Genomic DNA, 26,011 nt, shown 5'->3' on the forward strand with positions numbered 1-26,011 from the left:
TAAGTATTGATGAAGAATGTACTTGTTGTTCTTATGTGTTAATAATAGGACTTTTTTTTAGGAGATAAAAAGTAACCCAAATCATCCCAAAAGTCCCTAAGACTTCTTAGGAGTCATGTTTACTCATGTATTCTGTTGGTCACTGAATGGACTTTGTGTCCAAATGCAGCTGTGAAAACATTTCTGCATCTTTTAATTCATAAATATTTCAGCCAGATTGCATTTGTTTATTGCCCCTTCCTTTCAACCATTTTTCTCTTTCCTTGGAGAGTAAAAAAGGGATGAAAGTATCACGCTTTAATGAGTAATATTATTTTAATGAGTAGTGTAATGTTGATAGCATCTTTTTACCCCCATTATCATAGGCTCTTTCTCAACCCTCTGCCCTTTGCTAGGGGCATATCAGGACTTAACAGTTTATTTTCCATTTCATCTTCATAGTCCTGATAGCTGATGGTAATCTTCAAAGGGATTTCTTTAGTCTGGTGGAAGTCAAAAGACAAGTCCTGACAATTTCCAATTTGTCTTGGGTTTCAGGCATTTGGGAGGAGTCTGCTTCTTTGAGCCTGCTTCAGAAACTCCAGCTTTTTCACTCACCCAAGTTAATCTACAACACCAGACAAACTCAAAATTAACACAATTTATGGCAACAAAGCAAAAAGTTCTGTTCTAGAATGCAAGAATGGGAACAAAGCATGAAAGATAGACAATGCAAAAGTGCACCTGCAGTTACAAAACTGCACTTCCAGATCATTCTTAATGCTAAAACTCCTCTCCTCCTTGCTGTTTGACTTGATGGAAAGATTCATGTCAAAGCTGGCTTGCAGGGAAAGAGAATGGATAGTGATGAGAGGCAGCAAGGCCTTTGGCCAGCGTCACTGCCTTAGACTGCACAATGCCAAATCATATCTGGGCAAGTCACCCCTGAGGACAGTAATCTTCCTTCTGCTCTGGCTTCTTATTTTATAGTTCTGTGGATAGAATCCATCTCCTGTTTCATAAATTCATACCTAAGAAGCTTCATGAAACTAGGCTTTTGAAGGGATTATAGATATCAGCAGTGAAGGGGCTGCTCCTTGTGCCCAAGTTGCTCATTTATGATACAATTTTAAGTAGTTCCTGAGTATGTGTAACTAGGGCTTTGCTTTCATAATGTTACATATAAACAATATTATATCCTTTAGCTGTCCATACTATCCACATGTAGGTTGCAAATAGAATTTAGTAGATGTTACATATCACAGAATCACAGAATGTTAGGGGTTGGAAGGAACCTGGAAAGATCATCTAGTCCGACCCCCCTGCTGGAGCAGGATCACCTAGAGTAGATCACACAGGAACGCATCCAGGCGGGTCTTGAATATCTCCAGAGAGGGAGACTCCACAACCCCCCTGGGCAGCCTGTTCCAGTGTTCTGTCAACCTCACAGTTTCCATGGAACTTCCTGTGCCTCAACTTCCACCCATTGCCCCTTGTCCTTTCATTGGCCATCACTGAGAAGAGCCTGACTCCATCCTCTTGGCACTCATCTTTTACATATTTGTAAACATTAATAAGGTCACCCCTCAGTCTCTTCTTCTCCAAGATGGGTCTTAGTTTTCTTTCTCTCAGCTGGGTCTTTGTTTTTCATTGCTCCCCAGCTAAAAAAAAAAAAAGTGAAAGATGCTGTTCTGAAACATTGCTCACTCTGTAACAGTACTAACACAGCTAGACTTTCTCCAAACCTTTTCATTAGTTTATATATTGAGGACCTCTTTGGAGCTTAGATCTGAGAGCTTCTTAAGACTGATTCCATTTTTCCAAAGCTAGTAGTGGTAAGAATTAATAACTTCAGAGTCAATTCAGCAATATATGCATAATAGTCTTTTGGCAAATCAATGTTCTTGGATAGAGGAGAGCAGCTAGTTATCTTCAATGGTATTTTGAATCTTTGTCCCATTAACATCTATTGCTCTAGTGGAAGAAAATTATAAAGTATTTGGTAAAACCAGATTTCTTTTTTTTTTGGTAGCCAGTTGCTTGGGTCCAAATAAATATTTTAAGTGTATCTTTGTTACAGGAACTGCAGCTTGATTATTTAAGGTTTCACATCTGTATTTGACTACTATGTGATGTACTAAAAGTTAAAATGCTCCCATTTAATTTGCATGCCTTTTAAAAGGAGATACCACAGTCCAATGTCTTCAGGACTATTTAAACAAAGACAGACTTGAATTTCCTAAAAATACCTGCTGAGGATGCACATAAGAGACCATGCTAATCCAGGTGTATGGAATGTCCTAACTCTAGATCTGTTAAACTTATGCTTGCAACCCAGTCAGGCAGGGAGGGTGATCCTCATGGTGTGCTGTGTTTCCTCCCTCCCCAGGAATGCGGCAGGGTAACGACCGCGGCACACAGTACCGCTCAGCCATCTACACGTTTTCCCAGGAACAGATGGAAGCTGCCTTGAGATCTAAGGAAGAATATCAAAAGGTAACCCTGGGCAGGGTGTGGAATTGCTTCACATACAGGAGGAGGTCAAAGACATCGTCAGTTAGCACAAAATCACTTCTTAGTCTGTGTATTGTCTCCGCATTTATATTGGAGTGCCTTGTTCCAGTACTGAAGCTGCACCAGATTTACATTACACTCCAACTCATGTGAACTGTTCTTTGTTGTATGTGAGTCGTTTTATAACTACTCAGAAAGAAAAATAGCTACTTGTACAGAGAGAGTTTGAATCTCTTCTAGAGATTTTTTTTATAATGTGTGTGCACCAGAGCAAAAGTCTCTGATCTTAAAGGGTATTCAAGTGTTTCCAGACCCCAGACTCTGAAGTGTGTAGCCAAAAACTCAGACCAGATGTTCTGGAACACTGGGGGGATGTCCTGAGCAATATTTGAGCTTGGTAATGAAAGATCTCCCACCTGCTGCTTATAAGATGCTTCTATCAAGCCATTCTATAAACGTTTTTGATTAAGTATGACAGCCCATGACTTAGTAAGACTATTTGTTTTGACACTAGGCTTTGCATGAGACAAGAGCAACCATTTCCTATTCTCTACACCACCCTGATTTTCAGTGAAGATGGATTCTGTCTCTTCCCTGCCACATAAGCTGTTATTTAACTAAAGGCAGAGGGATTAGTGTCCTATGGTGTCACTGCATTGTAATGGCAGTCTGATCTTGTTCAATGCAATATCCTTATTCTACGGCAGTGATTTGGAATTATTTTTTTAAGGTATATGAAACAGGTGATTTGCCTAGGACACCAGGGCACTAGACAAAGTAATTATTGAGCAATGCTAAAAGAATATCAGCTTTCCTGCATTCAGTGACTTCACTAAAGTATTATATTGAAAAGCCAGGGAGTTTGGTGAATATCTGATGTTAAAGGTAAAGAACTGTGTTTTGAAGAGTGAGGGTCTATTAGTTAGAGGCAGGTATCAAGGTCTGAAAAGGAGGTGCATGTGCTGAAGTCTTTTGTGGCAGTTTGGTTTCATAAATGTGTGTGACATTGGTGGCTGAGCTGTGTCTGCACTCGTAGGGTTGGTTTGTACATACGGTTGGCATTACTTAACCTGCAAAGAGGTGCTCTGAACTGCAAGCAGCTAATTTGCAAGTTGTTCCTAGCAGTGTATTAACTGTGCACATATATTAAGTGTTCAGGGACATAGATTTTTCTCCTGAGTAGCTGACCACATGGGGATAATTCAGTCTTGCAGGTGTTTATCTTTGTTAAGAGAGCGGTTTCTGCGGGTCCGGTTTTTGTATTTATCCTGCAGAACTTCTTTCTGCTCATTGTTTATCTTAGATCGTTTATCTTAGATCCATTGCTTTCCCAAATTGTTTTTGGGCCTTTCTGTTATCATCCTCTGACCAATAGCACATTGTAAATCTTACAGCTTTTGGTTTGCTTTCCCAGCTTTATTAATCTCTGCTGTTATTGGTCGTTAAATTAATGCTGGCTTGAAAGCAAAATTACTGTGAAGGAGATTGCAGTATGATATGACAGAAATTTCATCATCAAATAGATTTTCTTAATGGCATGATTTAAAATTTACCTACTTTGAAGTCTGTCACCTTTGGAAAGTGTGTATAATTAGTATATTTATATAATGAGGCACAACTCTGTAAGTGATCAAATGCAGAGTTTGTTTTTGCACTTGAAACAGGAGGAAGGAAGGGACTGTGTCACCAGCTAAGGAAACACAGCAAATATGTGCTGAAATTCCTAGAGGATATGTGGTTTCTATGTATTATTCACAACAATATCTAAAATATTATCTCCCGTGGTACTGCAGTTGCAGCAGAATGGTTGTATGGGAAACATACTGAGCAAACAGTATGCTGAGGAATCCCTTTTCATGGTCAATGTTTTGCATGACATTATCTGAATGTTAATGTAATACAACCACTTTCCTTATTATTGCAGTAATTTAAAATAAAAACCAGGCTCTTCCGACAGTGACAGATGCATATCTATGCACCTGATGACAGATAACATGTGGGGATGGCATAACACTTGATTTTTTCCATGTTAAGCACTGGTGCATACACCAAACTGCAAAGCAACTAGCAAATATTAGTACAATAACTGCAGTTAGTATGTAGGAGTGACTCTAGAGATTTTTGGCACAGCAAATGAATAACAAAATAAATTCAGTTTAGCAGTTTCTTCACTAAATAATTGTGTATGTGCACTTAAATGCCTTTCTGAGCTGAGGACCTGGAAGAGAGCTCAGAATGGCCTCCAAACAGAAAATGATGTGTTTGCTAGGTGGCATTTTTTTCATAAAGACAGGTAGAGTCATTAACTTAATGAAAATATTTTTGTTTGCTGAGGATAGAATCACAGAATGGAATCATAGAATCATATGATAGAATCATTTAGGTTAGCAAAGACCTTTACAGTCAGTGAGACCAAACATTAACCCAGCACTACCTAGCTCACCAATAAACCATGTCCCTCAGCACATCTACATGGCTGCCACATCCCTCCAGGCAATGTTAATCCACCCTTTCCCTGGACAGCCTGTTTCAGGGCTTGACAACCTTTTCTATGAAGAATTTTTTTTCTCAATGTCTAACCTAAACCTCCCATGGAACAACTTGAGGCCATTTCCTCTCATCCTATTGCTTGTTACTTCAGAGAAGCAACTGATCCCCACCTCTCTACAACCTCTTTTCAAATAGTTGCAGAGAGCAAGTAGTTGCAGAGTGCCTACTTTTCTCCAGGTTAAACAACCCCAGTTCCCTCATCTGCTCCTCACAAGACTTGTGCTCTAGACCCTTCACCAGCTTCATTGTCCTTCTTTGGACATACTCCAGCACCTCAAGGTCCTTCTTGAAGTGAGGGACCCAAAGCAGAACTCAGTATTGGAGATGTGACCTCACCAGTGACAAGGGGAGCTTTGCCAGGGGAGGTTTAGGCTGGCTGTTAGAAAGAAGTTCTTCACAGAAAGTGTGATTGGCCATTGGAATGGGCTGGCCAGGGAGGTGGTGGAGTCACCGTCCCTGGAAGTGGTTAAAATAAGACTGGATGAGGCACTTAGTGCCGTGGTTTAGTTGAACCTTCTTTAGCACAGTGGGGTGGACTAGGTGATCTCCAGAGATCTCTTCCAATCCCTACCAGTCTGTGATTCTGTAAAAAATGGAGTTTCCTGCCCAAGAGAAGGACCTCTCCAGCAGGAATCTTCAAGGAAGAAAAGTAGTCGGGATTGTATTTGTCAAGACTGGAGGAAAGGCTTTTTACAGACCTACAAGATTGACTGTTCAGACTATAACTGAATGGAGTGCTTTGTGGGGTGAATTTCCAACCTTCAGCTGTGGTTTTGTGTAACATGCTCAGTGAGCTCAGAACATGCTTTCCCAGGAGACAGCTTTTCATGTGTTTTTTTCTGCTGGGGAAACTTCAATAGCTCTTTTAAAAAGTAAGTTGTTGTTATTAAAGCAGTACAATAGAGTCAATAAACCTGCTTGCTCCTCTTCAAATTATGTCTGTTTCAAAGCTTTACATATTGAATTATCTTTGCTTCTATCTGGTGTGAATAATAGCTACTTGATTCCTGATTGATGGTGGTAGTTCTCATGAAAATAAGCAAACCTGGTCTGATAAGCAAAGCCATTATTTATTTTGTAATCACTCATCTGTGCAACAGAGATACCCTTTCTGTATTCATCCCTCTCTAGAGAAAGCTGCAACCAGCTACAGATGAGAAGGTTTTGTGTGAACAGTTGCTAACCATTTTCATATTACCTTAAAGCATAGAAAATGTGACTCTGTTGCTCCAACAAAATTTGGTTATCTTGCAGCAGAAAGATAGCTCAAAACTATTAGATGTTTTTAAGCACTTTTGTTGATGACACTGGCAACAAGATCAAAACTTTAATGAACTTATGATACTGTAGTTGGCTTGATAGTTTCTTAGAATAAATATGGCTGTGAGATGACCTATCCTGTTGCCCAGAGAGGTGGTAGATGACCCATCTCTGGAACCGTTCCAGGTCAGGTTGGATGGGGCTCTGAGCAGCCTAGTCTATCACAGAATTGCAGGATGTTAGGGGTTGGATGTCCCTGCTCATTGCAGGGGTGTTGGACTAGATGACCTTTAAAGATTCTTTCCAACCCAAAGCATTCTATGACTCCTTACATCCATGTAAAAACAAATGAGCATCCCTGGAAAGAACACAAGACTAAGGACACCTACTAACATTCCCTGAGGCAGAGGAGAAGTGCCACCAGCCTATGCTGAGTGCAGCATGCTACCAATGGCATACTCTTTCTGTTCCCTTGGATGCAGTACCAGCACATGCTGCTTGCTTTTATCAGTGCTGAAGAAGGTAAGATAATCTTGCTTTTTAGCTTTCAATTCCTCATCTATCCTGTGTTCTTTTGATCAAAGGCTGGGTGTTTCACTTAGCCTTTTGACTGTTGCAAATCATGCATTTGAAGTTAGAACTATGAACAATATTATGAAACCATGCTTTCTATTTTACAATGATATTTTTTTCATCTGGGAGGTCATGGAGTTCAGCAAAGAAGCCATTTGCTTTATTGTGCTTTGAAAGGGAAGCCATTGCTTCAAACTAAAGCTTACAGTGGACATTTAAATTAATATTAGAAATTGCCCTGCAATAAACTAATGTAAATATCAGATAGATCTGACTCCAAGAATTGGTTATAAATAAAAGATTTCCTGCTTTGTATTGCTTGCTCTGTTCAGCTTGCCAGTAATGTAAAAACATCCTAAATTTGTCTAGACATCATTTTCCTCTACTTAGGCAGTCTTCAGGGCAGATCTCCATGCTGATCCAAAAGATGAAGGTTTAAAGGGCTACACTGACTTGCCTACAGGTGTCTGGTGCCATTTGAGATGTCCTAGCCTATCTTGATTGTTTTGGTCTTGATTATACATCTGTTATAGCACTCTAAAAGTTCCACAAGCATATTAAATGTCAGGAGCAGAAATTTGATCATGGTATTAATAAAGATGCTGTTTAAGTGTACACAGTGATTTACAGGGAAGAGGATATAGTTCCTTGTCCTAAGGAAGCTCTCAAGAAGCTTAGTTTAACGAAGAGATTAGTTATGGGGAGGACATGATGAACTAGTTTAGAAGATGGTTAATGTGAAATAAAAGTGATTATCATTAGCTGTCGCTGTGCTGTGTCAGGTGTTGTTCTCTTTGGGTTAAATGTAGTCCTTGAAGCTGACTTAAGTAAAAATTTCCAGGAAACAAAAACTGAAAAGTCATCTCCAGATTTGTTGAGGATGTTGTGTCTTGATTCTGCTCTGGGCTTTGAACTTTTCCAGGTGAAAGATAAGGCTTGGGAGTGGGACTTTTTGCTTTGATCTGGAGAGGGGGGAGAAGGGTTGCCCTGGTTTATGGTTTCCATACAAATTAAAAAAATTAAACAAAAAGCTCTTTTATTGCACATGATGATGTCTGGGAGCATTACTTCTGCTATCCAAACAGTTTAGTTATCATTAGTGCAGAGAAGTGAGATCTAAAGAACACTGTTCAAACCTCAAGTTATCTTAGTGACAAAACTGTTTCTAAGTACTCATAGAATATTTTCCCACTGTATATCCAAGTCTAAAATATGAAGCCAAAATATTTTCTGAAACAGGACTTTTTAAAAATCAGATATAAGAACTTAATGGTACCTCAAAAACTTCTGAGCTCCACAAAGCTGACAAGTGGAAATGATGGATCCTCAGCATTTATAAAATATGCTTGATCGTCCTGGGCAGCCTGTTTCAGGACTTCATAATACTTTACATGAAGAAATTGTTCCTCCTGTCCAACCTAAACCTCCCTTGGTACAACTTGGTTCTTGTCCTATTACTTGTTACTCGGGAGTAGGGGCTGACCCCTACCTTGCTCCAGCCTCCTTTCAGGGAGTTGTAGAGAGTGAGAAGTTCTCCCCTGAGCCTCTTTTTCTCCAGGCTAAACAACCCCAGTTCCCTCAGCTGCTCTTCATAAGACTTGTGCTGTAGATTCTTCACCAGCTTTGTTGTCCTTACTTGGACCCACTCCAGCACCTCAATGTCCTGCATGGAGTGAGGGCCCCAAAATGGAACTCAATATTTGGTGTGTGGCCTCACCAGTGCTGGGTACAAGGAAACAACTACTGCTTTAGTCCTGCTGACCTCAGTATTCCTGATACAGGACAAGATGCTGTTGACCTTCTTTGCCACCTGGGCACATGGCTGGCTTGTGCTCAGCCAGCTGTTGACCAACACCCCCAGGTCTTTTCCACCAAGCAGCTTTCCAGCCATTCTTTCCCAAGCCTGGAGTGTTGTGTGAACTTTTTGTGACCCAAATGTGGGACCTGGCAAAGTGGACATAGGAGTGTTTGTTTAAGTCCTCATATTCAAATTATTTGATAAACAAATGTACTCCAGCATGTATTAACAACTGTCATACCCTGACAAGATTGCTTTCTAACTGCTGTTAATATTTGCTTCAACAACTCTCATGATTTTCTTGAGGACCCAATGCAGCTCAGCCATACAGCTGCAAATCCAGAGCATTGCCATTAGAATCAATGGAAGCACTTTGGAGTTGAGATAAAAATCTGGCCTAGAAGTTTCTATAATTTCAACATTTTTGTTCCTCAATGAATTGTCAGAGTATCCTGTGGATTATTTTCTGCTTGAAATATGCCACTCAGTCAAATACAGCTCTCAGCTTTTGGGAAAACAAGTCAATACTTACTGGAAATTAAAATCAGACCATTCTTTAGCAAGCAACATTGTCATATCTGTTTCGATCTCTTTGCATCAAGATCTTTTTCTCCTTTATTGACTTCTACAGATCACTTGTAGACTAATCTGTTTTTCTTTTATATCCAGGATGTCTACAGATGACAGTCAGATCTAGGTTGCAGAAATGGGTCAGAATGTTTTTTTTTTGGATGATTAACAATACCTCAACTATATTATCAGTGTGGAGCTAGAGCTTTGTAGGATTGCAGACACTAAAACCAACTCAGCTGGACAGGTGCTGCTATCCCTAGATATTTTGGTGTGTCTGAGGACATAGAATGGTTTAGGTTGGAAGGGACCTTCAGAGGTTATCTAGTCCAGCTTCCCAGCAGTGAGCAGGGACGTCTCAACTAGGCTGCTCAGAGCCCTGTCCAACCTGACACGGAATGTTTCCAGGAATGAGACATCTACCACCTCTCTGGGCAACCTGGGCCATTGCCTTCCCACCTGCAACAGAAACAATTTCTTCCTTGTATCTAGTCTAAATTTCCCCTCTTTCAGGTTAAAACCATCACCTCTTGTCCTGTCACAACAGGCCCTGATAAAAAGTCTGCCCCCATCTTTCAAGCAGAGCCCCTTTAGATACTGAAAAGCCATAATAAGGTCTTCTTGAAGCCTTCTTTTCTCTGGGCTGACCAATCCCAACTTTCTCAGCCTGTCCTCAAAGTAGAGTTCTTTCATTCCTCCAATCATTTTTATGGCCTTCCTTTGGACCTGCTCCAACAAATCCATGTCTTTCTTGTGCTGAGAACAGATGGAGTTGTGCTTAGAGTCATGAAGGGGTGGGATTCATCTGAGTTCAGTCCTGTTTTACAAAAAATTCAGTTCAGGAGTCTCTTCTCTGACTTTTATTCTGTTAAGTGGCTCTGTAGCTACTAATTTTTTCATTGTATGCTGCAGGGCTTATGAATCTAACTGGTGAAGTACCAGTTAGATGGATGGATGCATTTACAACATTCAGTGCTGACAAGCAAGATCAAGGAAAGCTCTTTGTCAAGCTGGTGTAGAAAAATCAGTTCCTTTGCCTTCCTCTCTTCATTTTCCCAGCCCCAGGTTTATTTCATCCTTTATTTGTTGTTTGTTTCCTTCATACATTGTTTCCTGGCTCTTTTGCTTTGCAGGATTTTCTGTCACTTGGCCTTGCCCCATGTTCTTTTCTTCCTAGTTTCACATTTTCTCCAGTCTTCAAATTTTCCACTTTCTTCCTCAGGCCTATATTTCTAAAAGAAAATCTTCCCTTCTTTATCCCTGCAGACAAAGATAAACCTTTGTTTTCTTCTAGCTGATCTTTATTACCATTTATTCACAGGGTGCCATTTATTCACAGGGTCTAAAAGTAAATCTGTCTACTCAACATATCAAGGTGGACAAAATACATTCTCTCTTCCTGCTGCCTAAAGCATCCTACTCTCCCACTGCAGGACCATGTTGGTGTATGCTCTGCTGGGCCACTTCAGAAAGTGTCATCAAAGACTGAGAAATCAGCTTAAGTGACACAGTGTTCCCAGCCCCCAGGACTTTTTGCTCTGTAGTTTTTGGTCCTGACCTTTCCCTAAGGAACTAACTTCCTGTGGCTTATTCAGGTTTATATATTTTCATTCTCGCCTCTCCTTTTCTCCTTTGCTTTGGTTATTTTTAGGTAACTTTTTCAATTTTTAAAGGACCTGTATCTAAGGTGTTCAGAGAAGAAAAAACTCTTTTCCACATGAAGGCACTTTGTAAGCTAGTAGGAAAAGCATCATGAAGATCCATAGCCAGAAGCTGAAAGTAGGTGAAGGTGTCTATTTGTAACAGCAGGTGACTGACAGTGAAAGCCATGGATGCCCCATCTCTTCAGAACAGTCAGCATTATTCAGCCAGTGCTTTTTTATCAGGAAATGTGTGCTCTGTGCATTAATGTTCTCCGGTCAGTGACTTTCACCAAAAAGATTTTTCTAAATGCAGGGTTTGAAATTTCATGGGGTTTTGGGGTGTTTTGGGTTTTTTTTTTTTTTGTTTTGTTTTTGGTTTTGTTTTTTTTTTTTTCCTTTTAAATTCAGTGTGGTGGGGGGGGGTTGTTTGGGTTTTAGTTTGTCTGGTTGGTTTGGTTTGGGGTTTTTTTTGGTCAAAACATAGTTACCAGGATTGGGTTCAATTTCACTGAATGAACTTAATCACTGACAGCACCCTGCTGTTTATACACACTTCTGTAGATTTCATAGAAGGTCTTAGGTTGGTAGGACCTCAGAGATCATCTACTCCAACCCCCCTGTCATGGGCAGGGATGCCTCTCAACTAAACTGGGTTGCTCAAGGCTTCATCCAACCTGGCCTTGAACGCCTCCAGGGAGGGAGCATCCGCAGCATCCCTGGGCAGCCTGTTCTGTTGTCTCATCTCACTCACTGTAAAGAATTTCTTTCTAATCTCCAGTCTAAATCTTGAGGTTCAATCCATTTCCTCTCACGCTATCACTACAAGCCCTTGTAAAAAGTCCCTTCCTGGCTTTGTTGTAGGCCCCTGTCAGGTACTGGAAGGATGCTGTAAGTTTTTCCCAGAGCCTTCTCTTCTCCAGGCTGAACAGCCCCAGTTCATAGCCTGTCCCCATAGGGGAGATGCTGCAGCCCTCTGATCATCTTTGTGACTCTCATCTGGACCCACTGCAGAAGTTCCATGTCTCTCATGTTTCACACTAAATGAGGGGAGTTTACACTAGATTTAATTCTGTGATTCTGTAAGAAATTCTTCCCATAGTGATTGGCTATTGGAATGAGCTGCCCAGTGAGGTGGTTGAGTCACTGTCCCTTAAAATAGGACTGGATGAGGCACTGAGTGTCATGGTTTAGTTGAATCAGTGGTGTTGGGTGATAGGTTGGACTTGATGATCTCGAAGATCTTTTCCAACCTGGGTGATTCTGTGATAAGGAAGAAATTATTTACTCCAAGTTTGATGATTTGCTGTCAAAAGTTGCCCAGAAAGGTGGTAAGTGTCCTATCCTTGAAAACATTCCAGGTGACATTAAACAGGGCACTTAGCAACCTGATGTAGTTGAAGATGTCCATGCTGACTGAAGGGCTTAGATTGGGAGGATTGTTTGTCATTCTGTAGATTTCATAGAAGGGCTACATGACCTTTAAAGATCCCTTCCAACCCAAACCATTCTATGATTCTATGAAATCAAACATGAAAGATTAACAGTATTGTACCTACGAAGTTTCCTTTGTCAGCTAAACTTGAGTCTCATCAAAGAAAGATGTTGGATTGATATTTGACCTGTTTTCTACAAAAACACAATGATTGGCACTAGTTATATTCTTCACCATTTGAACAGCGTTTCCTTTTTTTGGTTTTGTTTTTAACCAAGTACAAATTGTCATAGTGTTGCATGTGTTGTCTTACTTGTCCCTTTTGAAGTGTTGAAGGAAACCAGCACTCATTCCCTCTTTCAGTATTTTAACACTAACCAGCCACTGACTCTGTGAAACTGCATTTTTCTAAGTAGTTAACCAATTAGACAACTTTGAGTTTTTTGGCCTGAATTCCCAACTGCAAACTTCAAAGCACAGTTTTTGCATTCCTCAAAGCATCCCAATGTAGGTTGTTTGTTTGGGGGTTTTTTTGTTTGTTTGTTTGTTTTTTTAATATGGAAAGTATAACATTTCCCCCAGTTATATTTCCCAGAAATAGCTGAACAATTATCCTGGAAAGTTTGGAAAGTTAATTGCCTCCAGTAAAATTTATCCTGGAGAAAACTGAGAGGGGATCTTTGCATCTCTTATCAATAGCTAAAAGTCAAGAGGATGGGGCCAGACTCTTTTCAGTGGTGCCCAGAAACAAGGCAAAGGACGATGGGCACAAACTGAAACCTAGGAGGTTCCATCCCAACTTACAGAAAAAAACTTTCCTGTAAGGGTGACGGAGCACTGGAACTGCAGCTCAGAGAGGTTGTGGAGTCTCTGTCTCTGGAGAGATTCCAAACCCACCTGGCCACAATCCTGGGCAACCTGCTCTGGGTCACCCTGCTTTAGCAGGGAGTTTGGACAAGTTGACCTCCAGAGTTCCCCTCCAACTCCCACCATTCTGTGGTTCTGTGATTTTGTGACAAAGAATGACACAAGGAATCAAATTAATTCAAATAGCAAGAAATTTAGACAACTTTGTAAGAAAACAAATGCATTAATCCACTCAACAGTAAGATACAAGGTATAAGGACCTACCCCAAATCTAGATGATCTAGATGATCTTCAGAGGTGCCTTCCAACCTTCACCAGTTTGTCATTCTGTGAAATATCACAGTACATTAGAGGTTGGAAGGGACCTCCAGAGATCTCAGCCCAAAAGGTAGTAAAGTTTCATGGATCTTATAGCACCCAAAGAAAAATTCCAAGAAAAGGAGTGAGAAAATAAGGGATTGCAGCATCCTTTCTCCTTCTGTATATACACACCAAATGTGCACTTTTCATATCATCTGCTTCGTTTTACTCCCTGGAATATTTTTTTTTATTTTTATCCCGATCAGCTAATTATATCTCAGATGATTATTTTTTATCCAACTCCTCTTGCCATCATATATACATGGTGGCTATTTTATGTGCTGGAAATTCTAGGAAATAAATGTGCCCGTTATCCCATGATATATTTTTATAGGAAAAACCTTTCAGTACAGAATTAGGGGATTTGCTAGGGCTGGAGAACCTGATTTGTTCCATTGCCCTCTAGTGGGCTCGCAGCATGTGTGCAGTGCCATTAAATGCAGGAGCTCCTTTGCCTTCCTCTTTGTGTGCAACACAAACTGTTGAGGTTCTTGTCATTTGAATGTCCTAAAGTTGTGTGTCCACATTTATGGAAATAACAGAGCACTGTTTTATATATTGGATAAAGAAGTATCCTGACTGGTGTTTCTAAGTGATGACAACAGGGAATTCTGTGGGGTTCCTATTTTGCTATGGAAGTGAGGAAGATGCCCATTAACTTGTATGAACATCATCCATCAAGTGAATTTTGGGAGGGACACTCTTGTATGATGGTCCATCATTTCAACAGACACCATCTACAGAGGTAGGCACCATTTTTTAGGCATCATTTGCTGTTGCTGTTGCTGTGTATTATTGTGAATTTATCACAGAGTCCCTGCAGGAGGGCTTGGCAAATGTTTCATCCCATTAATTTGTAAATTATCCTTCCATCTTGGAGTGGAAATCTTCACCAGCGTCCATAGGGGCTGGTCATTATGTTTGTGCAGGTCCATTTGCAGGTGCAGAATGTTGAAGGCCTGTGAGTGTTCGTGGTTCAGCATCTCAAACTTGCTGAGCACAAAATAATTGAGAGGCTGGAACACTTCTGCTGTGAGGACAGGCTGAGAGTGTTGGCGTTGTTCAGCATGGAGAAGAGAGGTCTCTGGGAAGACCTTATTACAACCTTTCAGTGCTTGAAGGGGGCTATTAGAAAGATAGGGACAATCTTTTTAGTGGAGCCTGTTGTGACAGGACAAAGGGTGATGCTTTTAAACTAAAGAGGAGAGATTTAAACTAAATATAAGGGAGACACTTTTCATAATGAGAGTGGTGAAACACTGGCGCAAGTTGCTCAGAGAGGTGGCAGATTCCCCATTCCTGGAAACGTTCCAGGTGAGGTTGGATGGAGCTCTGATCAGCCTGAAGTAGTTGAAGATGTCCCTGCTTACTGCAAGTGGAGTTGGACTAGGTGACCTTACAGGTCCTTACCAACCCAAAGCATTCTATGATTCTGTGATCTTGAACTGCATTGATACCCACAAAGCTGATGAGTGCTCAACACCTTTCTGAGAGAGCTCTTCACTGTTGTCACTCTCAGTGCATTAGGCAGAGTGAATTACATATGTAGAAGGCACAGAAAGGGAAGGAAGAAGGAGGACTAATACTTGTGTCAGAAAACATTCATAGTATTAAGGAGGACCTTTTTTGACTGAAGTAAAAGCCAATAAAACAAAATGTGAGATAAAAATATGAAGTGTTTAATGGTAAGATTGGAGGAAATCAAACAGACCGCTTGCTACTGTTTTTTACTTTGAGTTCAAATGGAATGCACAACTGAATTACAGCTCCTTAGTCTTAAAAGAGGAGTGACTTGTTGCCGTGAAATGCCTGTCTGACATATATTGACTTTGTGCAGTGCTGTATTTCTGCACCATCCTGGCAGGAGAGGAAGGACGAAAGCTTTACGCTGCCTTTTGGAAATGGTAACACAGTTCTGGCTCAGATAGTTGGTTCAGGTCAGGCATTAATTTGGAGTCACAAGGAAATCACAGCTATCATTAGAGAGCGGAACACAGGCAACTTGAGCACCTGTGTGCATTTATTTCTCCATCCGTGTTTGCGGATGCGCATGGAGAGAGTAGGAAAAAAACATTGCAGCTCTGCACTTTGCTTCAAAAATGACTCACTCCCTCTGGTGGGAACATTTAATTCTGAACATGTGATGTTGCTTTTCCTCCTCCTGCTCCTCTTGCATTGACTCCCCCCTTCACCACATCACATTCATCTTGCTTCGTGTGACATCTGCTCTGTGTGCTGCAGAGTGGCGCTTCGGTTTCTATGGTAGCTGCTGTAGCCAGCAGACCCATGGACCAGGTCAGGAGAAGAGGAAGAAAAACCCAAGGTGGCTAGGTTCAGGTGCATGCCAGCCATTCACCCTCAGCTGATACACTGGTATGTGTTTGGAGAGGGTGTCCCAAGGGTTGGTCACTCCTATTACTAACAACTGCCAGGGCATCCAAAGCCAGGAGCATTCTCTTTCCTCACCAGTATGAAGTGGCTGAAGGGCAAGAGTCAAGTGGAAGGTGTGAAAAACAGCAGATTCTGTGTTTGGTTGAACTTCAGTTTGTTTCCTTTTGCCTTGTTTAGCTCTCCAATTTTGCAGCAAACATTCTTCAGCTTCTGCTTTTCAGATGGTGAAAATGCAGATGCTAGACCTAAGATGTTATAACTGAGTATCTATTTTTGACGTAATTTGTCATTAGAATTGCTGTGTCATTTTTTTGAACAACAGAGAATAATACCAGTTCACAGTCTACACCTGTAGCTCAGATGTTTTTATTTATTTATTTATTTTAAGCACATTTCTTCTTTGGTTTGTTCAGGCTCTGAATTCATTAAAAGAGGCCTGAATTAGCATCCTGCCAAGTCACCACTAAGCTGTGTCCCTCAGCACCACATCTACATCTTTTAAATCCCTCTAGGGATGGTGACTCCACCACTGCCCTGGGAAGCCTATTCCAGGGCTCGACAGCTCCTTTAGGGAAGAATATTTTCTTAACGTCAACCTTAACCTTGCCTAGTACAAGTTGAAGGCTATTTCCTCTTGTGCTATTGCTTGTTTCTTTGGAAAAGAGACCAACACCCACCACAAACAAACTCCTTTCAAGTAGTTGCAAAGAGTGATAAGGTCTCCCCTGAGCCTCCTTTTTTCCAGGCTAAACAATCCCAGTTGCCGGTGCTTCTTGTAAGAGTTGCGCTCTAGACTCTTCAGCTACTTCCTTGCCCTTCTTTGGACACACTCCAGCACCTCAATATTCTGCTGATCACACTGTTTATGATACAAGCCATGCTACTGGCCTTCTTGGTCACCTAGGCACACTGCCAGTTGTTGACCGACACCCCCAGATCCTTTTCCACCAGGCAGCTTTCCAGACACTCTTCCATTACTGTAGCCTTGCAGGGAGATTTTGTGACCCAGATGCAGGACCCAGCACTTGGCTTTGTTGAACTTCGTAACATCGTCCTCAGCCCATTGATCCAGTCTGTCCAGATCCCTCTGTGAAGTCTTCATTCCTTTTTAAATGGAACAAGCATCTGACTTGAACACTTTGACTTGCATAGGCAACACATTGGATAGCTAAATTGCGTACTGGCCTTCTGCAAAAAAACTAAAAAACTGCCAAAAAAAAAAAAAAATCTCTGAAAGCTGCTTAAGTTGCCTGAGTCCTCTCCTCACTTACAGAGGGAACCTGCTGCACGTGGCACCTGGTTTCTCTCAAATGACCAAGTATCCCATAACAGTTGTGTTCATTGCTGTAACTTCAACTGTAATGATTTCTTTGGGAGCTGAGATGATTCTGACCTTTCCCATATTTGGCCCTGAATGGTCATAGACCCTGTGGTGCACTTTGGAGTGGTGGAACATGCTCACAGGAGAAGTCACTTCAGTAGTGGGGCGTGGCCTGAGCAGCTCTTTGGAGAAGGTTAAAATCTTTTCCTCAAATGGTGCTCGGAAGAAACTGATTTGGATTAATAAAGTTGTAAACCAATGACAGAAGCCCAAAGGCCAAGGAGTACTTCCAGTTATGAAGACAATTGATTAATCCAGGTTATAAATTGCATGTTGTTTTAAGTTCCTGGGACACAGGCTTTCATTTTACATGCATGGCACCGTGCTCATCTTCTCAACTTCCATTTGCTTTGTTTGCTGTTACCTCAGTACATACAGTTCATCCTGCTGGTACAATGCAAACTCAAAGTTTCTTTTTTTATCATTATCAGAGGCCATGACATCTTGGTAATAGGTGGATAGTAATAGGTGTAAATACATATTTACATTTTAATGTTATATTTACATTTTTAATATGTCTTCTGCATAGTCTGTTGGATTTTTTGTTCTTAAGATCAGTCAGTTTATGACTTATGTGTCTATTTATTGATCAGTGTTTGAAAAGAATATTAAAAATGAGATTAGCATGTAGCAATGATATATTAAATAGTGTTATTCATCATTCTGCAGAGGCCATCATTAATTTAATTTGTTTAATTAAAGTAGACCATTAAAATGCTGGTGGTGGATGTAGTTACTGGCATAAAACTGCTACTGGCTTCCTTTTTTATAATGGGACATAATATTATACAAGGTCTCAACAACTTCAACATTTTGCTAATTGAGTCAGCAGTTCAATTTGATATTAGTGTGCCTGGGAAAGAAAAACAAATCAAATACAGAGCCTACTTAGCATTTAAAACTTAAAATGGGGCGGGGGAGGGGTGCTCCTTATTTTCTTTTTAGTGAATGTGAGCAGGAGGACATTAAAAAATGTCATCACCTGACCTGCTGTAAGCCTGACACTACGTCATGTTTATACTGACAGGAAGAAGCAGACGAAACAAAATGAGAAGGTAATGAGGTAGAGCACAGAGGGGCTGCGAAATCTTCCCCACAGACAGCTCTGCAATCTTTATTAATGCTGCTGGTTCAATATACAAATGTGATCTGCAATGAAATGCCACTGTGTATTTTTCCATTTCAACTCATACTTTTGGGAAAGACAAAAATGAAATAATTCCATCTCTCAGCATAAAACCACAAAATATATCTGTGCTGGTAAGCAGGTATAATTTCTACCATGGTTTTGAAATGTGTGTGGAGTGGAGAAAGCCCAGTTTTATCCCTTTGGTGAAGTCTTTATTGTCAACAGCCCTGAGCAGGCTTTCTTCTGTGTGGCTGTTCTGGTTCTGCCTTCTGCAGTCTTCCCTTGTTGTGTTGGGTTTGTGCTGCTTCAAAGTGAAAGCCCCAGACTCTTTTTTTCTGTACAAAACTAGAGTAAGTGCCTGTGCTTGGTGCTGGCTGAGCCATCTTGGATGACCTACACCAGTTCCTTGAACACAAGTGTCCAATGGCTTGGTAATGCTGAAGTAGATGCTAGGGTAAAAATCTGCCTAACTTGGGCAGCTGGAGATGTTACAGGATCTCTGAGACATTTGTATGGAATTTTTAGGTAAAAGGACTTGCAGAAATCCCACATGTTTCTGGTTCAGTGACTGGAGATCAAAGCAAAGATCTGTGTTTAGGCAAGAGAACCCAACTTGCACTTTACTACCAGACAGCTTTGTTATGTTTGTCCAAAACAGAGTTATCTATAATTTTTGTGGCCTTATCTGGACCCGTATCAATGAGATGCATGTTTCACATGGGTGCACATGAAAGATACTCTGGTAACGGTGTGCTGAACATGGTTATGTTCAGTGGCCAAAGTGCCACCCTGCAGCTCTGCACACACTTCAGCTGTTAGCACGGTTGCTGGTGCCATTTTAGCCTTGTCTCACTAACAATCTCCAAGCCAATGTCCAGGAGAGGTCTGAGGGTGACAAGGTGAGGGGCAGCTCCCAAGAGGCAGTTTCAGTGTGACCAGGCCATTGGGAATAGGAGAGTCTGGTTGCTTGGATGTGAGCCCAGCTGTACCACCTGGCCTGTGGACTGCATAATGAATAATGAATGATTCAGCACACTTTATTTTCCAGTATGAATGAAGTCATTCCACATCAAGAATGGCTTCTGTGAATGGGAAGGACTTATATAATTGCCTTTGATCTCGGTGAAATCAAGGAATACTCTTCTCCACTTCTGTTTTAAACAATGCACTTCATGGTGTCAGTTTGCCTCTTCAGAAAACTGATGGAAACCAGTATGAAACCAGTGCCATAACCTTCTCTGGTGGTTGGAGATTTTCACTTCCTCCATGAAGTGAGAAATAAGACTGGATGAGGCACTTAGTGCCATGGTTTAGTTGACTGGATGGTGTTGGATGATAGGTTGGACTTGATGATCTCGAAGGTCTTTTCCAACCTTGTTAATTCTGTGAATTCTGTGGAGTAGGACCTGGGAACACTTCTAGGTGACACTTTGAGGAGGTAGGGAAGTACAAGAGATTTGATCTGGGATCTATCAATCAAGTTTCTGTAGAACTGGAGCTGTAATGATAATGTGGAAGATGTTATTCCAAACCCCTCTGCAGTGCTGAATGCAAGTCTGGTCACTCCTCTAGGACAGATGCAGAAAAGGCTTTCTAAGATGAATGTGGAAGTATTAAACAAGAAAAGACAGTAATTTCTTATCTAGCAAACAAACTGAAAAAAAAAATTCCAGAAATAGGAAAGGTTTTAATACCAGGGAGAGGGCAAAAAGCTCTTTAAAGTAAAGAACGGTGTTAGCACAAATCCAGGTGCATTTGAGTTTGGAAATTAGATGTTTTATAATCATTAGAGCAGCTGGGTTCAAAAACAGCTGCCCAAACAGAATTGAGAGGATAAGAAATCTGACAATTTATGCAACAGTGATTGCAAAGTTCCTGAAAGGATGTATGTGAGATTCCACAGGCAGGAAAATGAATTTGATAACACAGGAGGAGGTCTTTCAGACCTGTGGCACTATCACCACGAAGTGCTACTATTTTGTGAACTAATTTATCCTCAGTTTTCCCCTGTTTTAAAAGAGCTGGGACTGCAGTAAGCCATTATACAGCATCCCATGGCTTGTCTTCATAAATTACAAAATAATAGAATGGTGAGGGTTGGAAGGGACCTCTGAACATCATCTAGTCCAACTTTCTTGCTAAATATGATCACCTAGAGTATGTAACCCGGGAATATGTCCAAGTGGGTTTTGAATGCCTCCAGAGATGAAGACTCCACAAGCTCTCTGGGCAGCTTCATCGAGTGTTCTGTTGCCCTCAAAGTGAAGAACTTTTTCCTTGGGTTTATGTGGAACCTCCTGTCTTCTAGCTTGTGTCCTGTCACTGGACACCACTGAAAAGAGTCTGGCTCCATCCTCCTGACACTCACACTTTAGGCATTAAGAAGATCCCCCCTCAGTCTTCTTTTCTCCAGGCTGAACAGCCTCAGGTTTCTCAGCCTTTCTTCATAAGGTCCAGTCTCCCAATGATCCCAGTGGCTCTCCACTGGACTCTCTCCAGTAGTTGCCTGTCCCCCTTAAACTGGGGAGCCCAGAACTGGCCACAGTACTCCAGATGTGGTCTAGGGAAGAGCAGAGTGGGAGGAGAACATGCTTCAACCTGCTGGCCACATATTTCTTCATGCACCCCAGGACACCACTGACCTTCTCAGCCATAAGGGCATGCTGTTGGCACATGGTCAGCTTGTGGTCTGCCAGGTTCTTTTCCCCAGAGCTCCTTTCCAGCAGATCATAATCCCCTAATCTTCACTGATACATGGGGCTATTCTTCCCCAAATGCAATACTCTACCTTTGCCCTTGCTGAATGTCCTTAGGTTCCTCCCTGCCCAACTCTCCAGCCCACCTAGCTCTTGCTGAATGGCAGCACAGCCTTCAGGTGTGTCAGCCACTCCTTCCGCATTTGTATCATCAGCATCTTGCTGAGGGTACACATCAGCACTTCATCCAGGTCGTTGATGAATATCTTTTCTGTTGGCCTGCTATAGGAGATCCTGTTTTGGCAGGGAGGTTGGACCTGGTGATCTCTCAAAGTCCCTTCAAGCCCCTAATATTCTGTGATTCTTAAACAGGGATGGACCCAGTAAAGATCCCTGAGGAACACCACTAGCCACAGGCCTCCAACTAGACTTTGTACCACTGACCACAACCCTCTGTGCCTTGTCTTTCAGCCAGAATTTATGAATTTATAGATTCACTGAGAGAACCATTACTTTGTTCATCAATATTCAATTTCCTGGCCCCTGTGGTACAGTGTTTTGTGTGTTTCACAATTCACAGTTGTTTGTGTAATGTCACAGTGTGAAAGCCTGATGTACCAAAAAGACACGGTGCACAGAACAGAAGCAAGTTCTGAGGCCAGAGAGTATTGCCATGATGGTAGGGAGCAAACTTTCCTGGGATCATATGCTGTCAGCCAGTCAAATTGCAAATGCCTAGTGGTCAACATGTCTGTCATCTATGCTTCTATCATTCTGTGTTGCCCAAGAAACACTTGTACACAGAACTCCTAGCACCTTAATGGCAGCCATGGACAGAGAAAGCTCAACACATCTCTTTCTGTGCCATAATCATAATGTAAGGTGGCCTCTTCTCTTTGCTAATTATTACTGATGAATCTATCCCTGGTTTATATTTTTATATATGTATATTTATTTCTTTTACTTTCACCATTCCCCTGTGCCATTTCAATTCATGAAAGTGGATCTGATCAAAAACAAGGTAGAGAGGCATTTACAATTTTGAGAGACATCTCATGCCCCTAAGTTCATTTAAGCCCTTGATGATTGATATGTGAAGGTGGGCAATAAACAAGAAGTTAATTAAAATGTGTGTGTAAATATTCTGACAAATGAAACACAGAAAATCCTGATTTTCAATTCAGATGCTTTGGTTGTCAGGCAGAAGTGATGCTATGTCTTGATTATCCTGCCAGTTCACTAAATGATAAGAGTTTATTTCAGCAGTCGATTTAGAGGGAGATCACAAACAGGTGAAATGCTGCATATTGAATGAATAGAATAAAAAGGGCTATATTCATGGAGTAAACTGCCAAAGAGTCAGTGAAGGGATACAGTAGGGGGCTTAGATCTTGGCCCAGGTGGCCAAGAAGGCCAATGGCATTCTGGCCTGTATCAGGAATAGTGTGGCCAGCAGGAGCAAGGAAGTCGTTCTGCCCTGTGCTCAGCACTGGTTAGACCACACCTTGAGTGCTGTGTCCACTTCTGGGCCCCTCAGTTTAAGAAAGATGTGGAGTTGCTTGAACGTGTCCAGAGAAGGGCAACAAAGCTGGGGAGGGGTCTGGAGCACAGCCCTGTGAGGAGCAGCTGAGCTGGGGAACTGGGGTTTAGCCTGGAGAAGAAGAGGCTCAGGGGAGACCTTATTGCCATCTACAACTGCCTGAAGGGAGGCTGTAGCCAGGTGGGGGTTGGTCTCTTCTCCCAGGCAACCAGTGACAGAAGGAGAGGACACAGTCTCAAGCTGCACCAGGGGAGGTTTAGGCTGGATGTTAGGAAGAAATTCTTCACAGAAAGAGAGACTGGCCATTGGAATGTGCTGCCCAGGGAGGTGGTGGAGTCACCGTCGCTGGAAGTGTTTAAAATATGACTGGATGAGGAACTTAGTGCCATGGTCTAGTTGATTAGATGGTGTTGGGTGGTAGGTTGTACTTGATGATCTCAAAGGTCTTTTCCAACCTGGTTAATTCTGTGATTCTGTGATTTTTTTCAAACAGAGCCTCATTTCCACTTGAAGGTTCCCTTTCGACACAGACATTAACACTTGAAATAAGTGCTGGATGTCAGTGATCCACGGTTCTTCTGCAGGAGGAGAGGTTTCCTTTCAGTAACCATCTTTGCCTTGGTTGATCAGTGTATCTGAAAACACTGCTGAATATTGCAGCACATCCCTGATGTGGAGAACTGGGTTGCAAATGTGGTTTGATTATTTTTTTTTAAACTCCTTGGTTAATTATTGCTTTGATTATAGAGCTAGAATTGCCATCTGTCACAAGCTCAGTGGGATGACCAAGCTTATTTTGGCACAGCCTTTTCCTACATATAATGTTTATTATTCCCAAAATAATATAATGTGGGACAGATACTATCATCCTGGGACAACTTGTCATGTGATGACTTTACTCCTATCACCACAGTGCAATGCAATTACGTTTTTGTGTGCCATTCTATTAGGCTGTGAGCTGCATGATACTGTGATGTGTACAGCTTAGAGTTGTGACACAGATAGGGCAAAACAAGTACAACTGTCTGACATATCTTTTTAATGTTCCTTCTGTGTAATGAGCATCTAGCAGTTAGCTAGTAGCTTTCCTGAAAGTTGAGAGCATTTGGCAAAATAGGTTGTTATTGTCAGATTAAAATATCTTAATTTTGTTGAGGTTCCTCCTCAAATCCTCACAACCAACCTTCTTCTCCTTTGCATTGGGAAGCTGTAAGATCAAGTCTCCTGGTGCTGGCTGCTGTTGCTGTATTAAAAGTGAAAAGACATAAACATGTTCTGGGTTGTGGTTTGGTTTGGTTTTTTTTTTTTTTTAGGCTTTATAAATCAGAATCACAGAGTCACAGAGTGTTAGGGGTTGCAATGGGCTTCGAAAGGTCATCAAGTCTGACACCCCTGCTACAGTAGGTCACACAGGAACACATCCAGGTGGGTTTCAAATACCTCCAGAGGAGAGTCCACATCCTCTCTGGGCAGCCTGTTCCAGTGCTCTGTCACCCTCACACTGAAAAAGTTTTTCTTTACATTTGTGTGGAACCTGCTCTGCTCCAGCTTGCACCGATTGCCCCTTGTCCTATAATTGGACATCACGGAGAAGAGCCTGGCTCCATCCTCCTGCCAGTTGCTCTTCACAGATTTATAAACATTAAAGAGGTCACCCCTCAGTCTCCTCCGAGCTAAAGTGCCCCAGCTCCCTCAACCTTTCCTCATAAGGGCTGTGATGAGTAGGTTAAAAGAAGTTCTCCTCCCCCTCTACTATGCCCTGTTGAGGCTGCAACTGGAATATTGTGTCCAGTTCTGGGCCCCTCAGTTCAAAAAGGACCTCGGGGAACTGCTTGAAAGAGTCCAGCACAGAGCCACAAAAATGATGAAGGGAGTGGAACACCTTTTTTTCCCCCCAATGTCTCACAGTAAGCATGCCAACCATAAAGGAGAATGGCAGGGTGTTACCTCCTTTTGCAGTTTATTGAGGTGATCCTGATAGAAATCCTTGTGACCATTTCTAATCACGTAAAAAGGAGGAAAAATAAAAGAAGAAAAAAATTAATTACCAGCATCTTGGCTTTCATGATGAACTGCACTGACAAAATGCAATGTCTGTGTATAGGCAATGAATAAGTTCATGTGATTTCCAGCTCCAGGAGATGAGAATGTAAAATCTGTAGGAGGTCTCTTCTCACCACCACTTCTGGCTGACCAGAAAAAAAAAATCCTTTTGTTTTATTCCCCGCCCCCCCCCCCCGCCTTTTCAGTTTTGCTGTGGAACACTCTGGGCAAACAAGCTTCAAAACCTGAGGTACTAAGCTTTTCAATTGAAATTCCCATCAAAGACACAAAAATCAATATGGTCCACATAGCATTTCTCAAGTTCTTCAAACATTGCCTGAAAAAGCACACACTGGCTGTGTTGTTTTGTTTTTTCCATTGTTTTTTTTAACAATTTTTAAATTCTGATATTTTAGGGTCTCTTCCCTGAAACTTGAACAAACTTAGAAACTTGTTTTCCTCCCCTTCGCATGTTTAATGTGACTTCTTAGGAACCACTGTGTTACCACTTTTGAATTTCCACCAGTTGGTTTGCCGCTGCAATACCAATAAAAGTAAATTCTTCCTTGGGCAGCAGTACAGAGGACCTGTCAAATGCACTCAAGCACGTGGGGCTGTGCATGCTCAAGAGGACACCCTCCAGCCATGCCCGAGGCAGTGCTTGCAAGTCTTGGCACAGGACAGAGCTCTCTTGGAGGGTGAGCTTCAGAGGATGTACTGGAGACACTCAAGGAGATTTGCAGTTTCAGAGAATGTGGCAGGATTGGATCCCTGGGGCACTGGAGATATTTTTGCTGACCGTCTGTGCAAGGGGATGCAAAAGCAGCAGTGAGTTGTGAGTGTAGCTGCTGCATCAGCATCATTTTAATTAGATCTGGATTGCTTTATGTAGCTATACAGATAGCATCAGTTGTGTTATTTCTTTGAATGGAGGACTGGAATGCAAATGGAGTGCATTTGAGTGTACAGAACAAAGCATGATGTTATAGAATCATAGACTGATTTGGGTGGGAAGTGACTTTTAAAGATCATCCAGTCCACCCCCACTGCAATAAGCAGGGACATCTTCAACTAGATCAGGTTGCTCCGAACCCTGTCCAACTTGACCTGGAATGTTTCCAGGGATGGGGCATCTACCACCTCCCAGCCAACTCATGCCTGTGCTTCACCACCCTCATCATAAACAATTTCTTCCCTTGTAGTAGGAGAAAACATCTAAATGGAACACAGAGCAAAGAGTTGAGTGTGGGTGATATTACTGCTTGCGGCAAACTTGGTCCAAATG

At 41.7% G+C, this 26,011-nt stretch overlaps 1 protein-coding gene across 1 annotated transcript in view; it reads left to right on the forward strand.

Moving 5' to 3' along the window:
* Window positions 1–26,011, forward strand: part of MSRA (methionine sulfoxide reductase A) — a 160,825-nt gene that overhangs the window by 51,148 nt on the left and 83,666 nt on the right. Inside the window, exon 3 of the mRNA XM_054383552.1 lies at window positions 2,369–2,475. Coding sequence (XP_054239527.1) covers window positions 2,369–2,475 — 107 coding nt within the window. The remainder of the gene's footprint in view (window positions 1–2,368; window positions 2,476–26,011) is intronic.

This window comes from Indicator indicator, chromosome 9 (genome assembly GCF_027791375.1).
Source record: "Indicator indicator isolate 239-I01 chromosome 9, UM_Iind_1.1, whole genome shotgun sequence".
NCBI classification, from domain to species: domain Eukaryota; kingdom Metazoa; phylum Chordata; class Aves; order Piciformes; family Indicatoridae; genus Indicator; species Indicator indicator.